Source organism: Panthera uncia, chromosome A2 (genome assembly GCF_023721935.1).
Source record: "Panthera uncia isolate 11264 chromosome A2, Puncia_PCG_1.0, whole genome shotgun sequence".
Classification (NCBI taxonomy): domain Eukaryota; kingdom Metazoa; phylum Chordata; class Mammalia; order Carnivora; family Felidae; genus Panthera; species Panthera uncia.
In genome coordinates, this window is record NC_064816.1 from 14,339,296 (window position 1) to 14,366,559 (window position 27,264).

The 27,264-nt window shown below is 48.9% G+C and overlaps 1 protein-coding gene across 1 annotated transcript in view; it reads left to right on the top strand.

The window, feature by feature from the left end:
* LARS2 (leucyl-tRNA synthetase 2, mitochondrial) overlaps positions 1–27,264 on the top strand; it is a 168,846-nt gene that overhangs the window by 97,552 nt on the left and 44,030 nt on the right. The window contains exons 9-14 of the mRNA XM_049642506.1: positions 1,152–1,311; positions 10,490–10,594; positions 13,297–13,412; positions 16,288–16,571; positions 20,001–20,099; positions 23,556–23,693. Coding sequence (XP_049498463.1) covers positions 1,152–1,311; positions 10,490–10,594; positions 13,297–13,412; positions 16,288–16,571; positions 20,001–20,099; positions 23,556–23,693 — 902 coding nt within the window. The remainder of the gene's footprint in view (positions 1–1,151; positions 1,312–10,489; positions 10,595–13,296; positions 13,413–16,287; positions 16,572–20,000; positions 20,100–23,555; positions 23,694–27,264) is intronic.

Here is a 27,264-nt window from a genome sequence, read left to right on the forward strand (position 1 = left end):
GCTCCTCAGCCAGGGTGAAGGCCATGGGCCTCTGAGCCGTTCGGCCGCTTACATGGGACGTCTTCCGTATTCTCTCCCTTTCCCAGCACTTTTTTGTGAAAATGTTTCTGTCTCCATTCCTGGACCCCCCTAAAAATGAGATGTCTCAGGGGAGGGGACAGGCCTGGCTCCATAGGTGACACCTGACTGGCACTCAGGCCATAGTGTCGACTTGCATGTCATTGGCGTGCAGTGAGAGCATTTGAAGGATCGTGTAAAGGGGGGAGCATCTGTCCCCTCTAGGTCATATAATTTGCATTCAGTTGATGCCTAATGTATGCCTCTTCCTTAAAAGGCATTTAAGCAGCCCTGGGAACACTCAGTCATGAGCTCAGCTGTCCTTTCTTTCCTTCTTCAAAATGGTATTAGCCTCAGTGACTGTTTTTTTGAGTAGAAAAGTAGATGCCTCGGGGCGCCTGGGTGGCTCAGTCGGTTAAGCAGGTGACTTTGCCTCACGTCATGATCTCACAGTTCGTGGGTTCGAGCCCCGCGTCGGGCTCTGTGCTGACAGCTCAGGGCCTGAAGCTGCTTCAGATTCTGTGTGTGTGTCACTCTCTCTGCCCCTCCCCTACTTGTGCTTTCCCTCTCTCTCTCAAAAATAAGCAAACATTAAATAAATAAATAAAATTAAAAAAAAAAACCCAACTAATCAGATCATAAAATGGGCATAGGACTTAAATTAGGAAAAAAAAAAAAGATGCCTTTAATTTTTTTCCTTTACCTTAAGTCCTGGAGGAAAGTATAGCCCCTTTGTCAGGACAGAAACAGCATAGTTTTGATAGTTATTTTTGATTCGTGAGCAAAGGAGCCAGGGAACGGGGAGGGCCTCTTTCCTAGCATGCTTTGACCACCTGCGCTTGGGGGTCGCCGAGCCTGCCTGGCAGGGGGCACCCGGGAGGGCTTCTCCAAGAGGAACTCGATCCTCTCCTCTCCTGCCCGTCTCTGCCCCTGCCAGGGGCCGTCACAGGGCCCCACGTGCCTGGGACTGCAGCCAAAAATTGGCCCCAGTGCTCGGGAGGGACAGGAGGGGAGGGAGAAGGGGATGTGGCTGGGGAGCACGGCAGCCCGGAAGGAGCACTGAGGAATGGAATGACTCTGTTTTCACTTGCCAGGTGGATGGGCACGTCACGGGAGAAAAGCTGACGGCCTACACGGCGACCCCCGAGGCCATTTACGGCACCTCCCACGTCGCCATCTCTCCCAGCCACAGACTCCTGCACGGGCACAGCTCTCTGAAGGAAACCTTTCGGAAGGCACTCGTCCCTGGCCAAGGTGAGCTGGCAAGTTCAGGCCACCGCCGGGATTACACCTTAGGGACAGCGCTTCCCAGGTTCACGGTCCTTTCACATACGTCGTCCTGTGTGATTTGTCCTTCACCTGGGCCTGACTTGGTACTATTTTATTTTATTTTAATGTAAAAAATTTTTAATTTTTTTAGGTTTATTTATTTTGAGAGAGAGAAGGGTAGGGGCAGAGAGACGGAGGAGAGAGAATCCCCCGTGGCAGGCTCCACACCATTAGCAGAGAACCCAATGTGGGGCTTGAACCCGCAAACCACAAGACCATGACTTGAGCTGAAATCAGGTTTGGATGCTTCATTGAGCCACCCAGGTGTCCCTAAAATTTTTTTTTTTTAATGTTTATTTATTTTTGAGCGAGAGAGAGGGTACACGTGAGCAAGGGAGGGGTGGGAAGGGCGAGGGGAGGGAGATTGGGAGGGTCTCAAACAGGCTTCATACTCCACGCGTAGCCCGATGCAGGGCTCGATCCCACCACCCTGGGATCATGACCTGAGCTGAAACTAAGAGTCGGACACTCAACCAACTGAGCCACCCGGGCGCCCCTGCTTCTTGAGTTTCTGACCAAAAGCTCAATTCTCTTTAAATATAATCTAGATTTAAAACCCTTTTCTGATAGGAATTGAATCTCCCGCTTAATGTATAATTCCGTCCTCAAATACAACTCTCCTGATGACGGCGACAGGGAGGAAGCCAGTGAGAATCAGAGGAACCATTTTCAACAAGTTCATTTTATTGTTTTAAAGAATTCCCACCGTAATCTGGGCAGATGAGCAGAGCGGTCCTCAGTACACGCCTTCAGTCCGTGGGTCAGGCTGGCCTGGAATCGGCCCAGAAGGTGCTGTGGGTCAGTGCGGGTTTGGGGAGTTCCTGTGCGTTAGTCCGGATTCTGTGGTTGCACGCAACAGAATCCATCCCGGGCCAACCCAGAGGACAGAGGGAACATGCTGGAGGCTGTGGGAAGCTTGCTGACCGGCAGGAACGAGTCGGGAAGGAGACTTGGCCCAGGGCAGCCGTGGGGTTTTGGCAGCTGGAGCTGACAGTCGGCCGAGCGTCACTGACTGAGTGAATCTGCTCCCACCTTGCCCTCAGTGCTGGGGCACTTGGTCTAAGATTCCTGTTGTGGGGAAAGGTGTCTGAGTGGCGTAAGTGAGGCCCTTGGCCTTTTTCTCGGGCAAGGAAAGGGCGGACACGTTCCTGGTTAGACCACCAAGACTATAATCAGCGAGGAGGGGTAGCTCCCCCTCAACAAACTCGGAGGCTCTTACCCGAGGAAGGCGGTACGGGCCCTGGGCAGGCGAAAGGAAGTCCCCCATCCGTTAGAAGTAGGTCTCCGGAGAAATGTAAATATTTCTGTAAAGATCTCATCCTTGTTCTCTTTTCATAGACTCAAGTTCAACCCAGAGCACACAGTCTGAGTTATCAGGGTCTGAATTATTTGACTACAGAAACGATAGTCATGGTGATGTCAAGTTTCTGTTTGTTCATTTGTGTGTTTGTTTTCATTGCTATTCTTAAAATAACCAGAATGAAAAATTTCCAGGCTGGAAAGATAGACAATGTCATCCCAACCTCCCTTCGCTTGAGATATAATTGCTGGGGCACCTGGCTGGCTCAGTGAGTAGAGCACACAGCTCTTAATCTCAGGGCCATGAGTTTAAGCTCCGTGCTGGGCATGGGGCCTACTTAAAAAATAAAAATGAATAGAGACTTAACTGGTTACTTCCAGTATAAAGCCAGGGTCAAATCAGTGAGCCCTCAGGAAGAGCCTGCTCTGCGCTAAGCACTCAGGGACGCGCAGAGGAGCGCAGATCCGCCTTCTTCCGCGGGGTCACGATAGGAGGGCCAGATGCACGTGCGATTCACTCTGGCACAAGACGGATCTCATCTGCTGTCATCTCATGTTACATCAAAATAGAAAACAAGACTTGTGTTAAAATTTCGGTCCGGTGTAGCTCTCTCTGGTTTACTTTCTACCTACTCAAAAGAAATACTGGGTTCTTTTCAACTGTTCGTTTAAAGGGAAAACTCCTAGTTTTTAATTCTCAGGAGCATTTTGAGATTCTTTGTGGGCTGTGATGGTTGAATGATATCTAAAATCAAAAGACAAAAAAAAGGTAAATATCTAGCTCTTGGATTTTGTTTTCTTATGGTTAATCTAGTGACACAAATGAAAATGAGGTCATATTAACAGGGGCTTAATGAGATCATATATTATAAAAGACGGAGGGGTGCCTGGGTGGCTCAGTCCACTAAGTGTCTGACTCTTGGTATCGGCTCAGGTCATGATCTCAGAGTCATGAGATTGAGTCCTGGGTTGGGCTCTGCACTGAGCATGGACCCCCCCTTAAGATTCTGTCTGTCTGTCTCTCTCTCTCTCTCTCTCTCTCTGTCTCCCTTTGTTCCTATCCCTGCTCATGCGTGCATGCTCTCTAAAATAAAAATTTTTGAAAAAATGTAAATATAGGAGATGGCGTTCCTGACATGAGAGGCACTGTATCAGTTCCAGACATTTTAATGTGTAAGAAATTAAGAACTTATTTTAGCAGGTGCAAAGAGTGATGTTTTCGTGATCATTGTTTCATGATCGTCGTCGTATTTTAACCACGAATGGTTCACTAGCTTCCTTCTCACCTCTTCTTAATAATCTCTGAAATAATTCCAAATGGAACATTCCGCCCAGCGCTCAATGTTCCAGTTCTAATTTTCAGCGTGGAAGTAGCCTCTTTGCAGATATCAACGTATTCAAAGTCTCCAGGTTATTTTGCGCGTCAAGTCTCTGGATTTTGACGCGTGGCGTTCACTAGTGATGTAAGGCCAGCGCGGTGCCTTGGGTATGAGGGTTTTTCCAGAACTCAAACTTAAAATCACCACACGAATATGGCTCTGTGCCTTCTTTGGCCTCTGAGGTTACATTCTAAACCCAAACATCACGTCGCTGTTGTCATTTGCCATTGCCGGCCGGCTCAAATCAGGTGAGCGGCTTGTTTTTTCCATCCAGTGTCCGTCCGGTTTTGAGGGTGACTAGTGACCACTGAAAGTCAGGGCAGCACTCAGTTGTGACGCACTGGATCCCCTGCAGGAGTTGACGTTCTCATACACGAGTCCCTGCAGCCGCTAAGGGGGTCTCTGTCTGTCAGCTCCTGCACTGGCACAGGATGGCCAAGGTTCTGGTCCCAGAGCCGTCCTGTGACTCAAGGAAGGACACTCGACCGTTGTGAGTTTGGCTTTCCCAGCGGAGCGGGCAGGGCGGTTGCGGAGGCCCTGCGGGTACAGAAGGAGCCCCGAGGGTCTCGGAGGAGGAGGGCGGCACACGTGGATGGGGTGATGCTTGGGTGACAGGAGTGGCATGCCATGAGTTCAGGTAAGAGACGGTGAGGACAGGAGAAGAGCGGTGGTCAGAACGGAGGGGCTGGAGCAGCTCCCAGAAGTGTCTGGAGGGCAGCGAGGGCAGAGGCTTGGGGATGCCGCCCTGATTCCTGGCCGGGCCGACTGGGTTGCTGATGTCATTGACGGGAAGTACTGTGTTCCACTCAGCCTCCTATAATTTGGCATAGATTCCTTTAAGAGAGCAAAAAGTCAGGTGCTTCCCTCCAGAGTTCTTGAAATTGAGTTTATTTTCATCATTGACGTTGCCGCCTCCCCTCAGCTGACCGCCTCTGACTTAAGTCGTGTTATGTAAGCTCTGACTTGATGGAAGCCACAAACCATAAAAAGCATCAATAGGGAAACATCACCAGAGTTCTAGAAGCTGTTCTGTCTTTTCCTGGCGTCTTTTCTTACATTTCTAATATTAAAATATTCAAACCCTGAGGCTTTGGAACCAAACATTTCAGTGCTGAGTCACCAGTGGTCTACGTGATGCGTGCTTTTGCCCAAAGGGTAAATGAGGTCTCCCCAAAGGGTTCCTCAGAACGCTGTTGTTGTCAACAGCATCAGAGAGCAAGAGCCCCACCTCCCCGGGAGCCCCGGAGCATTCAGTAATTGCTGTCGTCGTCCCCTCTTTCTGCTTAGTATCTGTGTGGGGACGGGACACGAGGGCGAGGAAGGGAATCCCGTAGGTGACAGCCTGTTCTTTAACCAAACAAACTGGGCCCCCTCGCATCCTTCCGGCACGTGTCAATAGATGTTCTGTGCAGGGAAGCGCCTCTGTGCTCACGTAGCCCGGAACAAACAAAAGCGAGCAGGTCTCTTTGCTTCTGGACTTCTCGGAACCTTTGCTCTACACCGTGACTGCCTCAGAGAGCAGAGCAGATGGCGTGTTTCACACTTACGTGACCACACAGCCCTGTTTTCCGCAGAGGATCCCTGCACGGAGCCCGCTTTGCTGAACACCGAAGGGAATCCATCTGCCTGTCTTTTGCCAGAGGGCACGAAAGACCTGCTGGCTTTAGCGGCGGGCCCCGGGGAGCAGTGGGCACCTTTTCTGCCCAGGACATTTCCTTTGCACTGATGTGTTTGGGAGTTAGGGAGCCACGGTAGGAAATGCTTCGGTGACTTGGGGTTTCTCCGTGGCTTCCTTGTCTCCTGCTTTGCGTTGCCAGCGCCTGATCAAGGAGAAGGACGGAGAGCTCTAGACCTGGTCGAGAGCTTCAGATTTTATTTGATTTTGTTGTTTCTAAGAAATAGATTTGGACCAGGGATAGCATGCAAGTTGCTGGTCTGTAATCATCACAGGTCTGCCAGTTCTTAAGTTCACAGACTGATTTGTTTTTCCTCGTTGAGATATAATTCACATACCATGAAATTCACCCTGAATTTAATTTTTTTCGTGTTTATTTTTGAGACAGAGCGTGAGCGGGGCAGGGGCAGAGAGAGAGAGAGAGAGAGGGAGACACAGAACCAAGCAGGCTCCAGGCCCTGAGCTGTCAGCACAGAGCCCGATGTGGGGCTCGAACTCACACACCATGAGATCATGACCTGAGCCGAAGTCGGACGCTTAACCGACAGAGCCACCCAGGCGCCCCTCCCTCCTTTTTTCATTGTTTCACCCTTCAAGTGCACAATCCCGTGGTTGTTGGTCTATCCACAGAATTATACAACCGTCCGTCAGTGTTAGAACATTTTCATCACCCCAAAGAGATCCCACAGCTCGTAGCAGCTGCCCCCAATCCTACAGTCTCCCCCAGCCCTGGGCAGCCACTAGTCTACTCGCTTCATAGATTTGCCGATTCCGGACATTTTGTATAAATGGAATCGTGCGGTCTTTGTCCTTTTGTGACTGGTTTCTTTTCACTTAGTGTAATGTTTTCAAGCTCATGCATGCTGTAGCCTGTGTCCGTTCGCTATTCCTTTTTCATTTCAGGATAATGTTATGCATTGTACTCATCCGTTCATCGGTTGATGGACATGTCGGTTCCACTTTCTAGCTGCTGTGAATGATGCCGCTGTGCACATAAGTACAGATTTCTGAGTGGACGTATGTTTTCATTTCCTCATATATGTATCCAGGAATAGAATTACTGGGTCATATGGTAGTTCTGTGTTTCGCTAGTCGAGGAAGTGTCAGACTTTCCCGCAACAGCTGCACTGTTTTACGTTCCGACCAGCAGCGTATGAGGGCTCCGATTGCCCCCACGGCTTTGCCAGCACGTGTTATTGTCCATCTTTTTGAGTATGATCATCCTAGTGGGTAGGAGTGGTGTCTCACTGTGGTTTTGATTTGCATCTGCCCAGTGGCTGATGGCACTGAGCATCTTTGCATATGTTTATTGGCCATTTGTGTACCCTCTTTTTTAATGTTTTTTTTTTTTTTTGAGAGAGAGAGAGAGAGAGAGAGAGAGAGAGAGTGTGTGCATGCACACACGCACGCGGGCACGCAAGTTGGGGAGGGGCAGAGAGAGAGAGAGAATCCCAAGCAGGCTCTGCGCTCAGCATGGAGCCCGATGCGGGGCTGGAACCCGTGACCCTGGGATCAAGACCTGAGCCAAAATCAAGAGTCAGATGTTCAACCAGCCGAGCCACCCGGGTGCCCCCGTTTGTGTATCTTTGGAGAAATGTCTATTCAGATCCTCTGCCCGTTTTTTAATTGAGTTGTCTTTCTGTCGTCGAATTTTAACAGTTCTTTACATGTTTTAGGTACAAGTCTCTTATCAGATATATGATTTACAAAGATGCTCTCCAGTTCTGGGGGTTGTCTTTTCACTTCCTATCTTCCATGTAGGTCTCTAGTCCGTTTTTGAGCTAATTTGTATATATGGCAAAAGTAAGGATCCACCTTCATTCTTTTGCATGTGGTCACGTTTTTTTAATATATGTATTTTTAACATGTATTCATTTTTGAGAGACAGAGAGCAAGCAGGGGTGGGGCAGAGAGAGAGGGAGACACAGAATCCAAAGCGGGCTCCAGGCTCTGAGCTGTCAGCACGGAGCCCGACGCGGGGCTCGAACTCACAAACTGTGAGATCGTGACCTGAGCCAAAATCAAGAGTCGGATGCTTAACCGGCTAAGGCACCCCGGTGCCCCTCCATCTTTCTTTTTAAAAATTAATTAGTGTTTTGTAAGATCCAATTAATATATGTATATCACATGAAAGTCAAAGTCAAAGAGTATTAGCAACAGCAGGAGCTTCCTTCCCCAGCCCCGTGGAATCCTTTTAGGTGTGTTACTTAAGCTAGGAGTTTGGTGGCTGTGACAGAGTCCTGACAACACGGTGACTTAAAAAGACATAAGCTTGTTTCTTGCCCACATGAATCTCAGAGCGAGTATAACAAGTCTGCTTTATGAGTCAGTCACGGCCAAGGCTCTTTCGCCCTTCAAGGGTCTTGGCCTTCCCTGTGTGCTCTGAGACGTTCAGCACATCGTCTGCATTGCGTTAAGTAACCAGCGGAGAATGAAGGGCGTGCTCCTTCCCTCTGAGAGCATGACCTAGAAGTCGCTTCTGCACGTACCCCGTGGCCACACTGGCGGAAGGGAGGCGGAGCAGTGCTGTCGTGAGCTGTGCAGCCGAGCGTCCAGCTAAGTGTTTTGTTGCTGAGTCGGAAGGAGAGGCAGGTCCGGGGTCAGCCTGTGCCCCACGTGTTTCTCTGGTACAGCCCTCCCTGTGTCTGGGTAATGGGCCTCCCCTGCTTCCCCTCAGCTCACCAGTTCTCGACATTACCTTGCGACTTTTACTGTCCCACCTCGTCTCCCGTCCTCCTCATCACGTTTTCTCGTGACCGCAGACTTCACGCGTGTGCACGTCTTCTTTGAGGAGGGGCAGTACGGAATCGGAAACCCGGGTCTCCCCTTTGGGAAATGGCAGCACTTAGGCGGCTCGGGCAGCAGGTGCCTCCCAGCTGTGGTACCGTGGGTGCTGCTGAACCTCTGCCCTGAAGACCCGTTTGGGTTGCGTGTCACTCTGTCCCCACCCTAGCCCCCCCTTTGCTTCCTCCCCCCCCCCCCCCACCTCCTGCCGCCAAGGTGAAAGGTGAGACGAGCCGGTTTAGGTGCCTACAGAGCCTACCTTTCCCTCTTTGAAATGAATAAATCTAGGGGCGCCTGGGCGGCTCAGTCAGTGAAGCGTCCAGCTCTTCGTTTCGGCTCAGGTCATGATCTCACGGTTTGTGAGTTCGAGCCCTGCATCGGGCTGTCTGCTGTCAGCACAGAGCCCACTTCAGATCCTCTGTCCACCCCCCCCACCCCACCCCTCCCCAGTTCGCACACATACACGCACTCTCCCTCCCTAAGATACAATAAACATCAAAAAATAAATAAATAAGTCTTACTTCCTGGGCATATTCTAACTTTGGGGTTTGTAAAACATATTTCAGATAAATTATAGAAAGTCTTAAAACACGGCAAATACAGGTAGTAAGAGTTCACAAATTACAACTGCGGTCAGTTGCTCATGTTGCAGTAAGCGCAAATGAGCTCGCTAATTGCTTACCACTCCTCATCCCTTCTTCCTTTGGGACTGCGTTTGTGTCTTCATGCTTCCGTTCCTGCACATCGTCAGTGAAGATTCATCTATTAATGGCTTGTCTCCCTGCTGTGGTAGTTGTAACAAGCTTCATTTAAGATGGCACACTGTTTGGATAATTCCAAATTGAGTGTTTTGTTACGACCACATAAATATCATTCACAACTGAGCCAAGGACACTATGGTTACTTTTTCCTTTTGGTAATAACTTTCTGTTTTGCCTGAAGTTAATGATGTCTTCTTTTTTTTTTTTCCCCATCTGCTTTGTGTTCTTTGAATTTCTAAGTCTTCCCACACCCTCCTAGAGGCTCTTTGAAACTCCTCTCAATACAAGTTTTCTACACATTCCAACCTGTCAGATCAAATGTATTGATCCTTCTTTTCCCCCCGGAAGATGCCTCGTGGACCCTCTATCCTGCTCAGGCCTGACCTGGTCACTCTCTAGGCCTCTGCTGCCCATCTGCTGCCTAGGGCTTCCCTCTCTCTTTGTTCTGAGAGTGTCCTGACCCTATTTCCTTTGTTGGATCCTCCGTTTCCTAGATCCCGTTTCTGTCTCTTTCTTAATTTACCCCTTCGTTTTGCTGGAACACATCCTCTGCTGTCTCCTGAGAAAGGGTAAGTGGGAAGAACTGTTCTGTCCTTGTATGTCTGGATCTCTCCTGCTCTCTGCTTAGTTATTCTCTACTCTCTTATCCACTTCCGTTTTCAGGTGTGAGGATTTGGAATTCCAGACGTCTCCTAGTCATCGTAGATTTTTGTGTTGCTTGTTCTTCTGTATATTTGAGGTATATTTTTTTTAATGTTTATTTATTTTTGAGAGAGAGAGAGCACATGAGCAGTGGAGGAACAGAGAGAGAGGGAAAGAGAGGGGCTCAAACCCACAAACCAAAAATGCAAGATCATGACCTGAGCCAAAAATCAAGAATTGGCCACTTAACCGACTGAGCCACCCAGGGGCCCCCTGAGGTACTTTTCAAAAGGAAAAAGGGGTGGCTGGAACGTCTTTTACCATCTGGAAAGTAAACACGCCATTTCACTTCTTTGGTTGTGAGCACAGATGAACATTTTTGTGTGTTTGCTTCACCTTTTGACTCTCTACTGGTGTGAATTATCCATTGATAACTTCGGAGAACAGATTTCTTTAAACCGTTAGCACAAGACACGGAAGTCCCAGTGCTTATTTTTCTCACTTACCTCCTCTGAGACTCAGATGGTGTGCGTACCCCAGCTGTCACTTGCTCTCGTTTTCAGACTGCCTCACGCCCGTGACGGCCGTGAACATGCTCACCCAGCGGGAGGCCCCTGTCGTTATCTTGGCCAAAGCTGACTTTGAGGGCTCTCTGGATTCCAAAATAGGTGAGTAGCTATTAAAATACAATCAGGAGAATATACTTAGCAGGCTTCCGATCAAAACCCCAGCCTGTCGCGGTCAACTACAATTGCTCCCTGCTGACTCCATGGTCTGTTTTGCCTCTGGAAAAAAATGATATGCCCGCCATTTAAACATCCCTTATTTGATAACTACATTTTGAAAATATACCCAGTAGTCCACACCTTGCCAGTTGCTATTGAGAATAATAAAAAGTATCTGGCCGGTAGAGCTAGTTGGTGAGACGCATACGTATGGTGTGGGGAATAGTACAACTCCGATGAAATCTGATTTCGGAGCTCCTAGAACCAACAGCAACTGTGGAGATGGGGGTTCTGAGCACGCATGATGGATTGGGCTGGGTTTTGGCAGAGGTCTGTGGGGGAGGTGAACTTGAGCCCTCCAGGGAAGGGACCGTGACACAGCAGTAGGGTTGGAGGTGCATTTAGAACCGTGCGTTGGATGTCCCCTGCGGCCTCGCTCATCCCTCGCTCATCCTCAGGTGTCGTCACCTAGCGGGGCTCGGGGGTGAACCAGAGGCTGAAAACTAATGACAGCGCGTGCAAAATCCACCCTTTGGATGGGCCCGAGCGCCCCTCTTCTCCAGGATTCCGGCTGCAGATCCCAGCCACTCTCAAAGTGCCAAGAATCTGCAGAGAAAGTTCCTTCCACTCTCAGTTTCCTGGCACCCAGAAGAAACAGCATTTCTTATCAACATCGCGTTTTCCCTCCCAATTCCCAGATCGGTTTTTGGCAAAGTGATTTGAAGAACCAGCCAAACAGAAAATGGATATTAAGGCATTCGGGCCATTCCCTTCTGACCATTGGAACCTGGAAAGTGTGTTGCTTGAGGGAAATAATTCCTTCTATTTACTCTTACATATTTTATAATTAGTAAGATTCATTAGTACAATCAGCCAAGATAAACAATAAAAGGACCTCTTGTTGATGTGGCTTTTTGCTTTTACAGGGGGTGAGGGGAGGGGTGTATTTTGAGTCAAATTACTGGCACAGTATTGAAAATTTTGAAAGAAAAAAAAGTCTGATTTTTTTTTTTTTTTTTTAGGATGTGCCTGGAAATAATTTTTCCTGTTGTCTTGAATTCCCACAGTTACATTATTAACATTTTCTGAGTTACTGCTTCTTGCCTTCCAAGAAGAGCAATAGAAATAAAAAAGAGATAAAGTGGTGTTTTTGCCATTTCACCTGCACTTTACAAGTAGTTCATGTCCGGGGCACCTGGGTGGCTCAGTCGGTTAAGCGCCCGGCTTTGGCTCAGGTCATGATCTCACAGCTCATGAGTTCGAGCCCCGCGTCAGGCTGTGTGCTGACAGCTCAGAGCCTGGAGCCTGTTTCGGATTCTGTGTCTCCCTCTCTCTCTGCCTCTCCCCTGTTCTCACTCTGTCTCTCTCTCTCTCTCAAAAATAAAGATTAAAAATAAAATAGTTCACATCCTGCTGAGCCCCACATAACCCACACTGTGGTCCAGAGCATTCTTTATGTGGTCAAATGAACTTTTTGGCCACAGTGTCTCCTTTCGAACGTTTCTCCTCATTACCCCAAACCATACGCTTTGGGAGGGTAACAAATGGACACTTTCCAGTAATATTTATTGCTTGCCATTTGTCCTCACCCTTCCTTCAAGTCCACTCTGAACATTTGTCTGCCTCGTTAGGTGCTTTTTGTCAGTAATCTCAGCCGGAACACCACAGAACTTTCCATCACACCACGGAGCGTTCTGTCTCGCCAGGGAGCTTTAGGACATGTTTCCCAAACATTAAATCACCCTCGTAGGGTGGTGTTCCAAGGAGGTCACCCGTGGAAATGTGACCGAAAGCACTGTATGTGTTGCCCTTAGTTTTCTCTCCCAGTGGCCACGTGACGCGTCGTGTCTGCAGGGACGTTAGCAGGTGTCACGGCTGACCCTCCAGCAGGAGCTCTCAACCAGGGGCGATTTGGCCACCAGAGGACGTTTGGCAATTCTGCCGTCATTTTTCTGTCACACTCGGGGAATGCTACTGGCAGAGACCAGGGATGCTCCCCAACATCCTACAGTCCTCAGCACAGCCTCACAGCTAAGTCCAGGAGGCCAGCAGTGCCAGGATTGAGAACCCACCACGGGCAAGCTTGTGTGTATGAATAGCTGAAGCCGACAGTAGGCCTTGGCCCTCTGCATGAGTGATTTACTTATGCTCAACTCCGTCTCCAGGGCATATGTGGGTTGAAGAATAAATTTCTGTTCGGAATGAAGTACCTTTGCCTTTGGGAACAGAGCCCAGCGTGCAGAAACACAGTTGTCAGCTTTCCACTTCCGGACCGAGTGGATTTTTCCAGGGTGCCCTGCGTCTCGAGAGAATGTCACGGTCCTTGGTCACTGAGGGAATTCAGACAAGAGGCTCCTCCAGATGCTTGTGCTTCCCTGTCTCGGTGACACAAAGCACCCCGAGTCGTGTATTTCAGAATTACAACTCTTTTTGAAGCACAGAATGAAGACTTTAAGAAATAGGGGGGTGGGTTTCTCCAAGACGGTGCTCCTTTTTCCCGAGGAATGCGCCGTGGTTTTGTAACTTCTGTAGCTAAAAGAGGGTCTCCCTCGGGAAGCTAAAGCCGAGGGTGTTAGTGCTGTCGATATCTCTGTGACTTGAGCATTTGCAAAGAAGGTGTTCTATGCTTCTCCCCTTCTGAATAGGAATTCCCAGCACCAGCCCAGAGGACGCCAGCTTAGCCCAAACCCTGGGCCTCCCCTACTCCGAAGTCATCGAGACTTTGCCGGATGGCACAGAGAGACTCCGCAACTCTGCTGAGGTGGGTTCCCCATGGCGCGGGCCTGACAGCTTCTCAGATCATGACCATGGCCTGGATCTGATGAGCTGTTTTCCTTCAGGTGCAGATTACAACCTGCCATTTCACTCATCCCTACACCTAATGGTCTTGCAGCCTCGTTTCTTAATCTTTGAAAACAAAACAACATTCTTTTTTTCAAGATCTAGAAATTTATCACCTCTAAATCAAGCCTAATCCTAGGTTCGTGGTTATCGTAGTCATTCTATTTTGGGAATCTCCTGCTGGAAAAAAAAAAATCTCCCCTTCCGGGAAAACTAATTCCCTGGGAGAGTGACTGAAATTGGCTCTTCTCCCCAGATTATTGACTTGTTTCTACCTCAAGTTGAACTCGCCTATGGAAATGAACACTGAAGTTGAATCGAGTTTATTCATTTGGTCCAGGTTATCTCCTTGCTATTCAAAGTGTGGTCCCCGGACCGGCCGCTCAGGCATCACTTGCCAGATGTGGAGACTCTCAGAGCCCCCTGAGTCTAATAAGATCCCCCATGAGATCTGTGTGCTTATATTGAGGTTTGACTCTTCTGGTTTAGAGCGCCGTTTCTTAAACTTGGCCGCCCTTCAGAAATACCTGGAAAGTGTTTTAAACTACTGATGCTTGAGTCCCACCCCAGAAATTCTGATTTGATGGTTATGGGGTGGGAGGCATGGATCGAACATCAAGCGTGTTCAGAGCTCCCCACGTGATTCTCTTGTGCAGCTGAGTCTGGGAACTGCCGGTGTCACCTAGTGAGTGCCCCCCTGTCCGTGTCTCTGAATCGCCCAGGAGATGCTTCCTGGCCCCAGGCTGGGTGATCCTGATTCAGTTAGACCTGGAATTCAGGGATTTTCAGGTTGGGGAGTCCCTGGCTATGGGATATCTTGTAGATACGTATACAGATAGACATATACAAAGAATAAGAGTGTGGCCAACTTTTTTTCCTTATGCGAGTGACGTTTTCTGACTTCGTGTTTGTGCCTTCACTTCGTAAATGGTATCCCCGGATGTGAGTCATGCTCTCAGATACGGAACCTTAAACCTTCTCTTCGACCGTGTTGGGGCAGGCTCCCTGGAGGAGGTGCAGAGCCAAAACCAAGGTGCCTGTAGTGGAGCCCTCGATGTCTCAGCAGGGCAAGAAAGGAGGCACTCGTGGCCAAAATTAGGCTTCTGAAGTGCCCAGAGAGATACTCCCTCCTTAGTATGGGACTGACGTGAATGAATGCTCCCTGGCTTGTTCGGATAGGTTCAGGTGGTCCACTGAACCCTCTCCAGGCTCTAGACTGAATATCTAGGACAACAAATGCTTTTGGGCAGGTGGAGGGAGAGCAGGTGGTGAGAGGCTCCTGTCATCCGTGAGCCTCTGGGATGTAAAGACAGTGATTCGTGGAGGAGGTAGACTTCCAAGAGAGCTTGCGATCGTTTGCCCCGTCATCGTGTGATGGTGGGGGTGTGGAGCGTGCAGCGTGGGCCTTGCCGTGGTCGCGAGCACTGCGTGTTCTTCAGGAGACCCTGCAGACCCCAAGGACGGGGCTGCTGTTGATAAACAGCTGCACGTATTTCTGCATATGCCTCATGCTCGTAAGCTCCTTGCGGGCGGGGGGCAGAGCATAATTATCTTCGTGCCCCCAGTGCCTGGCAGGAGCCTGGCACATAGTAGGTATGCCGGCCGTCTTCAGTGAACCAATTCCGGGGTACCCCGAGGCCCCCGTTGGCAGTCCATGCCGGCTCCATTCTTACCATTAGTTTGGTTCTGAGAAGGGCATCAGATGAAAAGAGAAATTCTATTTTCAACCTAGAAAAATTTTTTTTTAATGTTTAATTTTGAGAGAGGGAGAGATAGAACGTGAGTGGGGGGGAGCAGAGAGAGAGAGAGAGAGACAGAATCCCAAGCAGGCTCCAGGCTCCGAGCCATCAGCCCAGAGCCCGACGTGGGGCTCGAACCCACGAACTGGGAGATCCTGAGCCGAGCCGAAGTCGGACGCTTAACCGACTGCACCACCCGGGCGCCCCTCTCTTTTCTACTTGTGTTTCACTCTTGCTGTCTCTAAATCGAGAGCATTTAAACAGAGAAGAAGTGGTTCTGGTCCTTCCAGCTGTGGCTCCAATTCGTTCCCCTGCTTTGCCTGAAATTCCTTCGGCTTCAGGATATTGAACCTTTTCTCTTCCAGATTATGTTTCCCCCAACAGGGGACTGGTCATTAGAAATGCATATCATGCAGTTCTTTGTTGGCAGCTCAAAGCATTTGATGTCTGCAGTATCTCGGGGCTCAGGTGATGAGGAGAGCCGCAGAACTCGAGCCGGTTTCCCCGTTAGACACAGTGGACACAGGGCGTGGGGCTGACAGTGCTTTTAGGGGGTCCTCAACAAGGTTTTCACTTCTTTTAAAACCAGAGGGGAAAAAAGTGAACTTTTAGGATTTCAAAATTTCATCCGTTTTCATTCCACACACTCCTAAAATACAATTTTAACAAATTTTTTTCAAGTTTGTTTATTTTGAGAGACAGAGCACAAGCAGGGGAGGGGCCGAGAGAAAGAGAGACAGACTCCCAAGCAGGCTCCACCCCATCGGTGCAGAGCCCAGCGCGGGGCTTGAACTCACGAACCGTGAGATCGTGACCTGAGCCGAGATCAAGAGTCAGACGCCTAACCCGATGTGCCACCCAGGTGCCCCATAAAATACAGTCTTTGGTATCATCCTAAGGAGGAAGGGGCCACAAAGATAGAGGCACCTGGGGCTCGTGAAGACACAACATGGCCCTGCACAGACCACACACGAAAATCGCAGTCTGGTGGCATGGGGGTGGTGACACCTTGTCCCTGTGGAGGGAAGACTAGGATTTCTCTCTTTCCCCTTGCAGTTCACAGGCATGAACCGGCAGGACGCGTTTCTAGCCTTGACCCAGAAAGCCCGGAGGAAGAGAGTCGGTGGAGACGTGACGAGTGACAAACTGAAGGACTGGCTGGTCTCGCGACAGCGGTACTGGGGCACGCCCATCCCCATGGTCCACTGCCCGGCCTGTGGCCCCGTGCCGGTGCCTCTGCAGGATTTGCCCGTGACCTTGCCCCACATCACAGCTTTTACCGGCAAGGGAGGCTCCCCCCTGGCCACGGCTTCGGACTGGGTGAACTGCGCCTGCCCGAGGTAAGGGGTCCCCAGCACCCTGCTGGAGTCTCAGGCTCTCTGCTCCCTTGACCTGGCACTTCGACCAGACTGGAAAGAATATGCTAGGTCTTTCGGGACGTTGGAGAGAAGGGGCTGGAATCTGAGGCCTGGCCACCGGGATGAGCACCCTCTCCTCTCCTCTCTGAGCCAGAAGCAGCAGCGGGTGTCCAGTCACATCCTTGCCAGAAACACCTGGTCCCATCGATGGAAAGCCGCACGTGTTCAGCATAGCTTTGTAAAAGGCCACTTCCTCCCATTTCATATTCCAGAGAGCTTCTTGGAAGCAGAGAAAATGGTGTCTCCTCTCTGCCTTGGTTTTCCCACCAAGAGGCTTGGTAGCAATGGAGATTTTCTCATAAGTAGCAGCGTGGTAGCTACGAGGGTGTGCATGCTGAGGGGTTTCGCTCTTTAATATACTGAAACACCTGCTCGTTTTGGAAGTAGGATTGTTTCACTGTTCGTTCCCCGGCGTATCTCAGATGTGATTTTTGTGATACCAGACCGGCTGATTAAGCAAATAGGTAACGAGTACCGGCTGTGTATCTTCCTGCTTCCTTCTGTGGAGAAGCCATTTTTTTCTGGGCCTTACAGATCGCGATGAGGGTGTTAAAATGTAGTCCTCTGCCAGTACAGAGCTGAATTACGAGGTTGGTAATCAGGGAACCATAGTGCAGTTGCAGGGCCCAAGCTCGGGAGTCGGACAGTAACGGGTCCAAGGCCTGGCCCTGCCTCCTAACTAGCCATGCGGCCTTGGGAAAGTCACTTAACTTCTCTGAGCTTCGGTTTTCTTATCAGAAACTAAACCCCCTCGAAGGGCCGCTCGGGAGACTAGAATTGAGACATGTAATCCTGCACAGTGACCCTTACCAGTCAGGGAATGGAAGTGTTACCACTGTCCTCCTGGGTCCTCACCCAGCTGGTTTTAAGATAAGGCTTGTGGGCAGGAACATAGGGAGCTCTGGGTCTTTTTGGGGTAGAAACCTGGGCTCCAGGAGAAGCCAGCACACCCTCCGTATTGATAAGCGGTGACAAAAGGGTCTCTCTGCCGGAGACACTGGTGGCCTTCGGCGCACCAGCTGCAGCAGCCCAGGGCCCTTGCGGTGCGGAGACGGTTTCCTCCCCTGGCTGTGGATTCCTGGAGGTCAGAGCGCAGGTCTTTGGTATTGGTCCAGGCTCCCTGGGTGATTCTAGTGAGCATCTAGGGCTGACAGTCACGGAACCAGCGTGTCCGGTGGTAAGGACCGCAGGTGCCCGAGTCCAACAGGTGTGGAGTCCTTACTCTTGAGCTCCAAGACCTTGGGCAGATTGCTGAACCTGTCTGGACTTCGGTTACTCGGTTACTGCAGAATGGGGACATGAGTAGTACCTACCTCATAATCCCCAGGGTTCCCGGGATTAAATGAGAGAATGCCTGGGAAGCATTGGGCTCATTGCCTGCCACCCACCCCCGCCCTCGTTAGTACCGTTGGCGCTCCTAATGACAATACCATTGTCACTGTCACCAGCACCTGTCTCTCCCACTTACCAAGTAGCCTGGCCACATCACCAGCTTTTCGTGTCGGTCATAAAATATGTTGGTGTCCTCAAGTCCAATGTGACCACTAAAAAGAAAATCGACCTGGCAAGTTGTAGGCGGACATTCCTCCTTTGATCAGTTGAGCCCTGAATTTTCTTCCTGACTTGTACACCTGCACTAATAGTGTGGGAGAATAAGGAATTCTTGTGTTGTAATTATTTCCCCAAATAGTGTCTACGTTCTGGTTGATTGCTTTCCAACTAAAAAGATCTGGCTTTAACTTAGAGATGTGCTGTTGAGGTCGGCGGCTTCCAGTAGCCCTGGGCGGTAGGAAACAGGATTCCCTCGGGCTCTCTCCCCTAAACATCTGCCCCCAGGGCCCACCGCTGTCGCCAGAGGGAGGCCCCTGTGAGTCCCAGAGCCCCGCCAGATCTGGGGCTTCTGTCTCTCTGCTCAGCTTCTATTTAATAAGCAGGAGCTTGGGGGGTGGGGGGTGGTGGTGGTGATGGCTGTCTCCTTCAGTACTATTTGTAAAGGCAGTATGAACTGCTTCACAGATGCAAGCTCTAAATGCAAGCCTTCTTTTATTTTTAAATTAAAAGCAGACTCATGCCCTTGCATGCAAAATGAGCAGAAGATTCATCAGATCCTCTCGAGGTTCCTCACGTCCCTCTTCAAAATCTCCCAAGAACCCCCAAGGACTCTGACTGCCAGAAGGGCAGCTATTTAGAAGGGTGGTTGGTCCTACATCTATGTCTCAAAAGGCAGAGCCTGGAGTCAGAACTGTGTTCTCTAGCAGTCTTTCTCACTGCCACACAGGGCTCCTGTTCGCAGCTGGTGATAAATGGCGCGACCCATCACTGCTGATCCGAGCCTGGAGGAGTCTTCGGGGGTGGGGGCAGGGAGGCTGAGCCCTTCCTAGGCTAGGCCGGACTAAGGGCGCCCTCTCTCGGGTTCCTGCAAGTTGTAGGATTTTTGCACCCGGTTTGTGTGGTTCCGTGGGCCCATCACACTGGGCACGTGCTTCGGAACTGGTTCAGCCGTTGGGCCCTTGTGGAACCTTAGTCCTCCCCAGGCATCCCCATCTCGAGGATTGCTTTTTCTTTTCAGCCCTTCACACTCCGAGGATCTCACTTCATTTGCTTTCTTGAATGGTAGGGCTATCTTTACCCTTCTGCATCCCATCCTTCAGCAGGAGGTGTGTTGGAGGGGAGCCTCTGATTTGTGGCGTTTGCCAATTTCTACAGTGTACGTACTTCTGCAAGGGCTAGGTTCGGGCTACTGTCTCGACATGACTTGTCACCGAGTCGGGAAGACGTGTGAACAGTTGATTCTCCCAAGCCGGTATGAGAGGTGGCCCCAGCACGCCACTGCCTTTGGACCTCCAAGGTGACCTCTCTTCCCAAGGTTTCGAATTCTGCACCCCTGGCCCTAGTAGAGATAGGGAAAACCCAAGTTTATTCTTTAGCACATCTACATTTGGTTTTCAACTTCTCTTTATAAGTCGATTTCCTTCCCAAGTATCATAAACTAGGCATTGGCTGAAGGCGATCTTGACACGCCTAAAATAGAAGTTAACGTGCAAAAGAGACCCTCCGGGCTTATCCTCTTAGGTTGTTAGATTTTCTACCAGGTAAAATTCAGACAAGTGGAGAATAACGCTTTTACTTGGTGAAGATTTAAATTTGTATTCGTAAATTTCTGCAAAACATCATGTACCGAACAATACAAAAGGAGAGTATCCTCTGAATTACCAATCCATGGTGAAGCATTGTTCTTGGGACATTCTAAATTGATATTCAGTTGTCATCGCCTTCCCAAAAGCTGGTGGAAACACTGCATTAAAATTTAAAAATTTTAGAAGAAACTGATGAACTTCCTTTATTTTTTAGGTGCAGGGGAGCCGCCAAGAGAGAGACAGACACAATGGATACCTTTGTTGATTCTGCTTGGTACTACTTTAGATATACCGACCCGCAGAATGCTCACAGGTAAAGCCTTGCTGAATCCTTTGAGCACGTGTCAGTTTGGGTCCTCCAAGAAGCAGACGCCAAGATAGAGTCATAGGTGCAAGAGATTTACTGAGGGCAGCGCCTGAAAGGTTGGGGGGAAAGGGGAGCAGGAGCCGGTGGGGAGAGCCCTTATAGACCACGGTGCGGGTCCCATGCCCGAGAGGGGAGTGGGAGGAAGGAAGGAGGGTTGCGGCGGAAGAGTCTCAGACCGCAGTGCAGCTCTGAGACAGTCTTAGCCAGGCCGCCAGGGAGCCCCGAGCAAAGGTTATCCAGGAGAAAGTCCCAAGTCCGTCAGTGAGAAATAAGCCCACTGACCCAATCAAAGGAGGCACTCGGAGACTTGGAGCACCATGAAGCGAGGCTTAAATCAACATTCAGCGTTCTTGCAAGAGCAGGTGTCTGATAGAAGGGCACGCTAGGGGGCGGTCACAGCAGACAATTTATCTCCTAGCCTGCAAGTCCCTCCCCTGGTTCCTTCCTCATTGGCTGAGCACTACAGAAGTTACCCCCTTACTGGGGGTGGGGCGTATGCCCATGTAAGGCAAAAAGTAGTTCTGATTGGAACAAACGTACTTTCTCTGAAGTGACACAGAGACTTTTAGTCCCTTCTTTGTTCTTTGGAGCATGCTCATTGCAAAGCCCGCAAAAATAAGCCTGAGAAACAGTGAGGGGAAGAAGAACCCGGAAGTGAAGCGTCCAAGGGTTTGGACTCCATTATGGAATGGGGGTGGGGGGCTGATACATACTTGCAGTAGGTTGTAAACCTACTGTTAGCTAGACAGCACAGCTTTTATTTGGTATTGAATCCTCTCCCTTCTTACATCCCCTCCCTCTGGGAGAGCAGGGGCTGTAGGGATACTGAATGGTCCCAAAGGCACACTGCCTGGAAGCCGCTGGTCAACTGCTCGCCTTGACGCCGGCTCTCATAAGCGAGTGTGTCAGATTATTAAATTAGATTCGTCGCAGCCAAGCAAGCCCCAAGTACAAGAAAAATTAAAAAACAGACGAAGGAAGAAAATTCTGTCACAATACCCTTCTTGGCCCTGTGGTGAACTGCGTTGTAGGGTTATTACGATGTAATGTTTTACTTAACCGGAAGTAATGATGGGAGGGAAGGAAGTAGGGAGTGTGAGAGAGCTAGGGAGCATTGCCCCTGGTCACATACACTCGGTCATTTCTAAAATCGATAAATCAATAAAGGGTGGAATCGCCGGAAGAAACGGCTACAAGAATTCCAAGTGGCTAAGGGCGAGGCGGGGTGGTGCTCACGAAGGCAGGGGGCCGGAGACCAGTGTTGAAATCGCAGACCTCTCGGTACTGCCTGAGTTTTCAGCCCTGTGCGTGTTTCTTAGGCAAAGAGAAATAAATGAATAAGGGAAAGAGCCGTAGGGAGAGAGGGTAAAGAGAATGAGCGAAAGAAGGCTGTCGCAGAGCACTTAAGATCGCAGCCACCATGCATCAGAGACCTCGGCAGGCTGCTGTCATCCTCAGGAGAACCATTGCTCTCCAGCCCCATAGTCTGCATATCAGAACACCCCCCCACCTTTTCCTTCACTGGTTGCAAAAGAATACATTTCCAGTGAGGTGGGTCCTCTGGCCCTCCCCATGCCAGAGTCCCGCCCTGCGAGATGGCCAGTCTGTAATTTGAGTTCAGGCCATCCAGGAATGAGCGGACCCTGAGTAAACCATAGCCGGCAAAGCCACGATGCCCGGGGACTGCCGCGGCTGGGAAGAGGGCCCCTTTCCTGGCTCTTCCTTCTAGAAGGAGCTGTTGGCACGATCCGTCCGGTAGCAGCTGCTCAGAATGCCAGGGCCGTCAGGCTCTACCTGTCAGGATGTTTAAGGAAAACCTTCTTACAGAGGATGAAAGCTCTACATCAGCGCGGACCCTTGATTGGCGAGAGATGCCTCTGGGGCCTCCACAGCCCCCCGATTTGGGAACACCCTTTAGCATATCATAAGAACGTAGCAGCTGCTAGTTTTAGCACGGCTTGAGTGCTTACCGCCTGGCTTCCAGGGTAAATCCTGGGGCAGTGGCTACTTTCCATGTCTTAATGCACCCCACACTCGTGTTCCCGAGGAGTCTCACCCTTGACCTCCCTTTCTCTTCTGGCACATGAATCGGCAGCTGGATTTTTCTGAGGAACCGTTATTCACAAACAACAAAAATCGTTTGATTTTTACCAGAATTCTGGCATGGTGACTGGAGAAAACCCGGCTGCGTGAAGGTGTGAATGCGGGCGGTTGGCCAGGTTTACCTGCCGAGCGGCAGGCTCTGTCTTGCGGCCTGAGCCGAGTCCGTGCTGGGGGAAAAAAATTGCTTTGAGGTGTAGGAAAGAGAATTCACCCATATTTGAAACCACGGAGTACAGATCCTCCGAAGGCAGAGGTTTACTTCATTGGATGAGCTCAAGGAAGCACATTATCTTGGGGTTAAAGGTCCTCAGCCAGGGGTGCCTGGGTGGCTCCGGTCAGTTAAGCGTCCGACCTCAGCTCAGGTCATGATCTCGAGGTTCGTGGGTCCGAGCCCTGTGTCTCGCTCTGTGCTGACAGCTCAGAGCCTGGAGCCTGCTTCGGATTCTGCGTCTCCCTTGCTCTCTGCCCCTTGCACTCTGTGTGTGTCTCTCTCTCAAAGATAAATAAACATTCAAAAAAGGTAAAGGTCCTCAGCCAGCTCTGCTCCCCTCCCCACGACACACGCACATGCACACCCACACACACCTCTGCATACTCACAGACTCCCCCCTTCAGGGTCCCAGCCAGAAAATAGAAGTAGTTCTTTCTTTACTCCCAGGGAGTATGAGGAGGCCTTTCTTGTAGGATCTCTGTCACTGATAGCATCCGTTAGGTGAGAGAGAGATGTTGGCCCGATTTTGTGATGGTTACCCTAACTATGCTCCTTGCACGCAGGAGACCGTATACAGGCTCTCGCTGACTATCTGTGTTTTAACGCTTCTTTTAAAAGTCAGACAGAATTCCTGTTTTAAAATGTACATGTAGTATCTACCTATTAATCTCCTCGTAAATGCCATATTGCCCCCTGTTGGTAAGAACTCACACATCCCAGTTGCCTTATCGGAATAAAAACTAAAACATAAATCCACATATTCAAATGTGCATTTTACAGAAATACCTCTTTCCCAGAAATACCTTTTTTTGCTGCTATGTTTCCCTCTTGTCTCCATTTTACATGGAAATCGGCATTCGTTAAATTGTCAGCAGCAACTTCTGAAACAGTTTTTATAAGTTTCTGAATTTGACACGGACCTTTCCTTTAGTAGATAAGTTGTTCTCTTACAATATTTTTGAAAAGAAAACAAGTGTTTCTCTGACATAATCTGTTTCAGGGCGTATGCAGATTACAGTGCGTCTGTCTGATTTATGTAATTGAGGCAAAGTGGGTTTCTAAAAAACGACCGTTTCTCTTTCTTCCAGCCCTTTTAACGCCGCCTTGGCAGATTACTGGATGCCTGTGGATTTGTACATCGGAGGGAAGGAACATGCTGTCATGCACTTGTTCTACGCGAGATTCTTCAGTCATTTTTGCCATGATCAAAACATGGTCAAGCACAGGTGAGCATTTATCCCCCTTTGCAAGAGAACTTGGTTCCATGAACGACAACCGAAAGCAGGTGCCGGTTCTTCCGGGGACCAAGGTAAATGGAGGTCGTGGCAGACTTCCGGGTTTCAAGTGTACTTCGGAGGTCACTGTCAGCCTTCGCCACGTGAAGTGCCATTTCTGTTGCTTCGTTTCACTTCTAGCCTGTGAGATTGCAGGTTCGCACAGAATCTTGCCCTCAGCTCTTGTCTGTTTAGCGGAGTTAAGTAACCGAGCCGTTTACTTGTGAGGCAGAGACAAGCAGCTCATAATGCTGCATGGCTTTTTACAGTGTCTCGTTTCAGGTGGTGTTTATCATCTGGCCACACTCGATGTAAGCTCTTTTTCTAAGCCTGACTGAATCCTGCCTGGATAGATGACTCTGAGAAAAGCAGATAATGGATTAAAGCTGGGGAATCTCATTGTAAATCCATTGATAAATTTTCTTCCTATTGGCCTATAACCTATTCCCCATTATGGTCAGCAAGGTATATGTGCGCTTTTCCCCCCATGAAATACGTCATATGTATGTATATGTGTATACGTCATATATATATATGTATATGTATATACGTATACGTATATGTACAATATTGCATGTACATATGATATATGTATGTATATATTGTATAATGTCTTATACAATTCAAAGAATAAAGTGAACATCCCTGCACCCTCCTTCTCAGTTTGAGAAAGAGTACTCCAGTCCCTTAGAACACCCAGGGTCCCCTACCCAGTCTTACTCTGTCCCTAACTCACCGCCCCTCCCCTGGCCAGCCCCTATCCTGCATTATTCACTTTCTTCTCTTTATAAATTTATCACCTCTGTATGTAGTTTTGAAACAGTGCGTGTTTTTTGGTTTTCTTGTGTGTGAGCTTTATATGTGTAGAATCATATTTCGTGTATTCCCTCTCACTTTCCTCGCTCAGCATTTTTGGGGGCTCATCCACACTGGTGCACAGAGTTACGTTGCGTTTCTGTTTCCCCGCTGTGTGGTATTCGCTCACGTGGCGTGGAATTTCCAGCACAGAACACAGTTTATGTGTCCATCCGCCACTCGTGGCTGGTGGAGTGTTTTGTGCAACGATGAGCCAAGCCAGACGGTGAGTGTTCCGGTACGTATTTGCTGACATACATGTGTCAGCACGTGTCTGGCGTGTGTCCCTGAGAGCCGAGCTCCTGAACCGCGGGGTATGCACGTGCCCGACCTCACTCAGGAACACCGCGCTTGTTTTCAGACTGCTCACGTAAACCTGTGCTCATGCGAGCAGAGATGAGGTCCCCATCACCGCACGGCTCCTTCACGTCCACGTTGGTTACGTGATGGATCCGTTTGTGGGTCACGGTTGAAATGAGAGACATTGCGCACTCAGTGAAGCTTAGCAGTTACCAACGTGTCTAGGGGACCGGTGTGTTTTCCCTTCCGGTAAATCCCTATCTGTGTCCTTTATGCGTTGCTGGGTTGTCTTCTATTGACTGTAGGAACTTTGAAAATATTCTGGATGCTAATCCTTTTCCAGCTGTATGTATTTCAAGTATTTTTTCCCGGGTCTCAATTTCTCTAATTTTTATGGTGTCTTTTGGCGAGTAGAAACTCTGAAGTTAATGCAGTAAATTTTAATGATTTTTTTTCCTTTAGGGCTGTTTGTTGCTTTTAGTGTCTCAGAGCCCTCAGTGGACCAGTCCACGCATTGCCTTGCTGATCTTTAGTTGCTTCTCCATCAATGTCATGTTTCTGCGTATATATACAAGGGCCTGTTTATAGGATCTTTATTCTGTCTGTTGGTTCGTTTGCTTTTTGCTGTGCTCGTTATTTATTGGCTCTGTTATTTTAATTTTACAAGTCTTACTGTCTGGTAAGGGTAGTCCTTCTACTTTGTTCTTTTTCTTTAGGAATAGCTTGGCTGTGATCAAATCTTTTGCCCTTCCATATGAATTTTAGATTCACCCTGTCACATTCCACAAAAATATCTATTGGGAGTTCAATGCAATGGCACGGAGTCTGGATACTTACTGATAGCTTTTCTCACTCTTCCTTTTTTTTCTTTTAAATTTTTTAAATGTTCATTTTTGAGCAAGAGAGAGAGAGAGAGAGACAGAGCATGAGCAGGGGAGGGACAGAGAGAGAGGGAGACACAGAATCTGAGGCAGGCTCCAGGCTCTGAGCCGTCAGCCCAGAGCCTGACGCGGGGCTCGAACTCACGAACCGTGAGATCGTGACTTGAGCCGAAGTCGGACGCTCAACCGACTGAGCCGCCCAAGTGCCCCCTCACTCTTCCTTTTTATGTCTCTGACCTTAACATCTGAAATTATTTCCCCTTTATCTGAAATATATATTTTAGAATATCTTTCATGCTCTTTAGTGAAGGTCCATCTATTAGCTTTTATTTGATATTTCAACCTCATTTCTTAGTTTCCCAGCTCAGTGACACCTTTAAAACAATTCTCTTTTTATAACTTGTCTGGCTTTTTCACTTATTTATCAGCAGGACAATAATTTAGGTTATTTTGTCTGCCATACCATCAGGAGCATAATTCCTGGGTTTTTTTTCAATTACGGTTGTATTTTGTTTTTTGTATCTTTAATTCAGCATCTGTTCCACTATTTGTTTTTAATGTGTATTTATTTGTTTTGAGAGAGAGAGCACACTCATGCATGGGAGGGGCAGGGACAGAGGGAATCCTATGCAGGCTCCACACTTATGCAGTGCAGAGGCCGACCTGGGGCTCGAACTCACAACCCGTGAGATCACAGCCTGAGCTGAAATCAAGAGCCAGACGCTTAACTGACTAAGCCACCCAGGCACCCCCTAGACTATTTTTTAATTGCAGAGAAAAAAAGGGAAAAAAAAAATCTGATGATCTCTTTGTCCAGATAACCCATGTTAACAACTTAAAAATACAAAATAATAAAGTAATGCATGTCTAAGGTTAAGAGTTTTTTTCTTAACTGCACAGAAACTGAACATTGAAGTCTCACTCCCTGCAGGCCACCCTCCACCCCTCCCCCCTCAACCTGTTAATGGCTTCTTTTGGTCTCTTCCAGAAAAACATTTTGCATTACCTCCATGTTTCTGTTGATAGACTTATTTTTAAAACGTGGCATATATTACACACGTGCCTTTTTGCTTTTTTGATTTAATAACGTATCCTAGTGATCTTTCTACATCAGCATGTGCCGACCCCCCATCCTTTGTAATTTATGCACAGTACCCCATCATAATGGATCTCCCGTGATTTATGTAAGCAATCACCTATTTTTCCAATTGCTATTACAAAAAAAAAAAAAAAGAGTCAGGTGACTCTCACTGTCTGTGTTCTCAGCTGGTATTTGGGTTTATATCTGTAAGTCCAAGTCCCGACATGAAAATGCTGGGTCAAAGGATATGTGTTTTTAAAATTTTGATATGTAAAAAATATATTACTTTAAAAATCTCAGGGGCTCCTGGGTGGCTCAGTCAGTTAAGCGTCCAACTTCGACTCACGTCATGATCTCGTGGTTCGTGAGTTCAAGCCCCACGTCCAGCTCTGTCCTGCTTCAGATT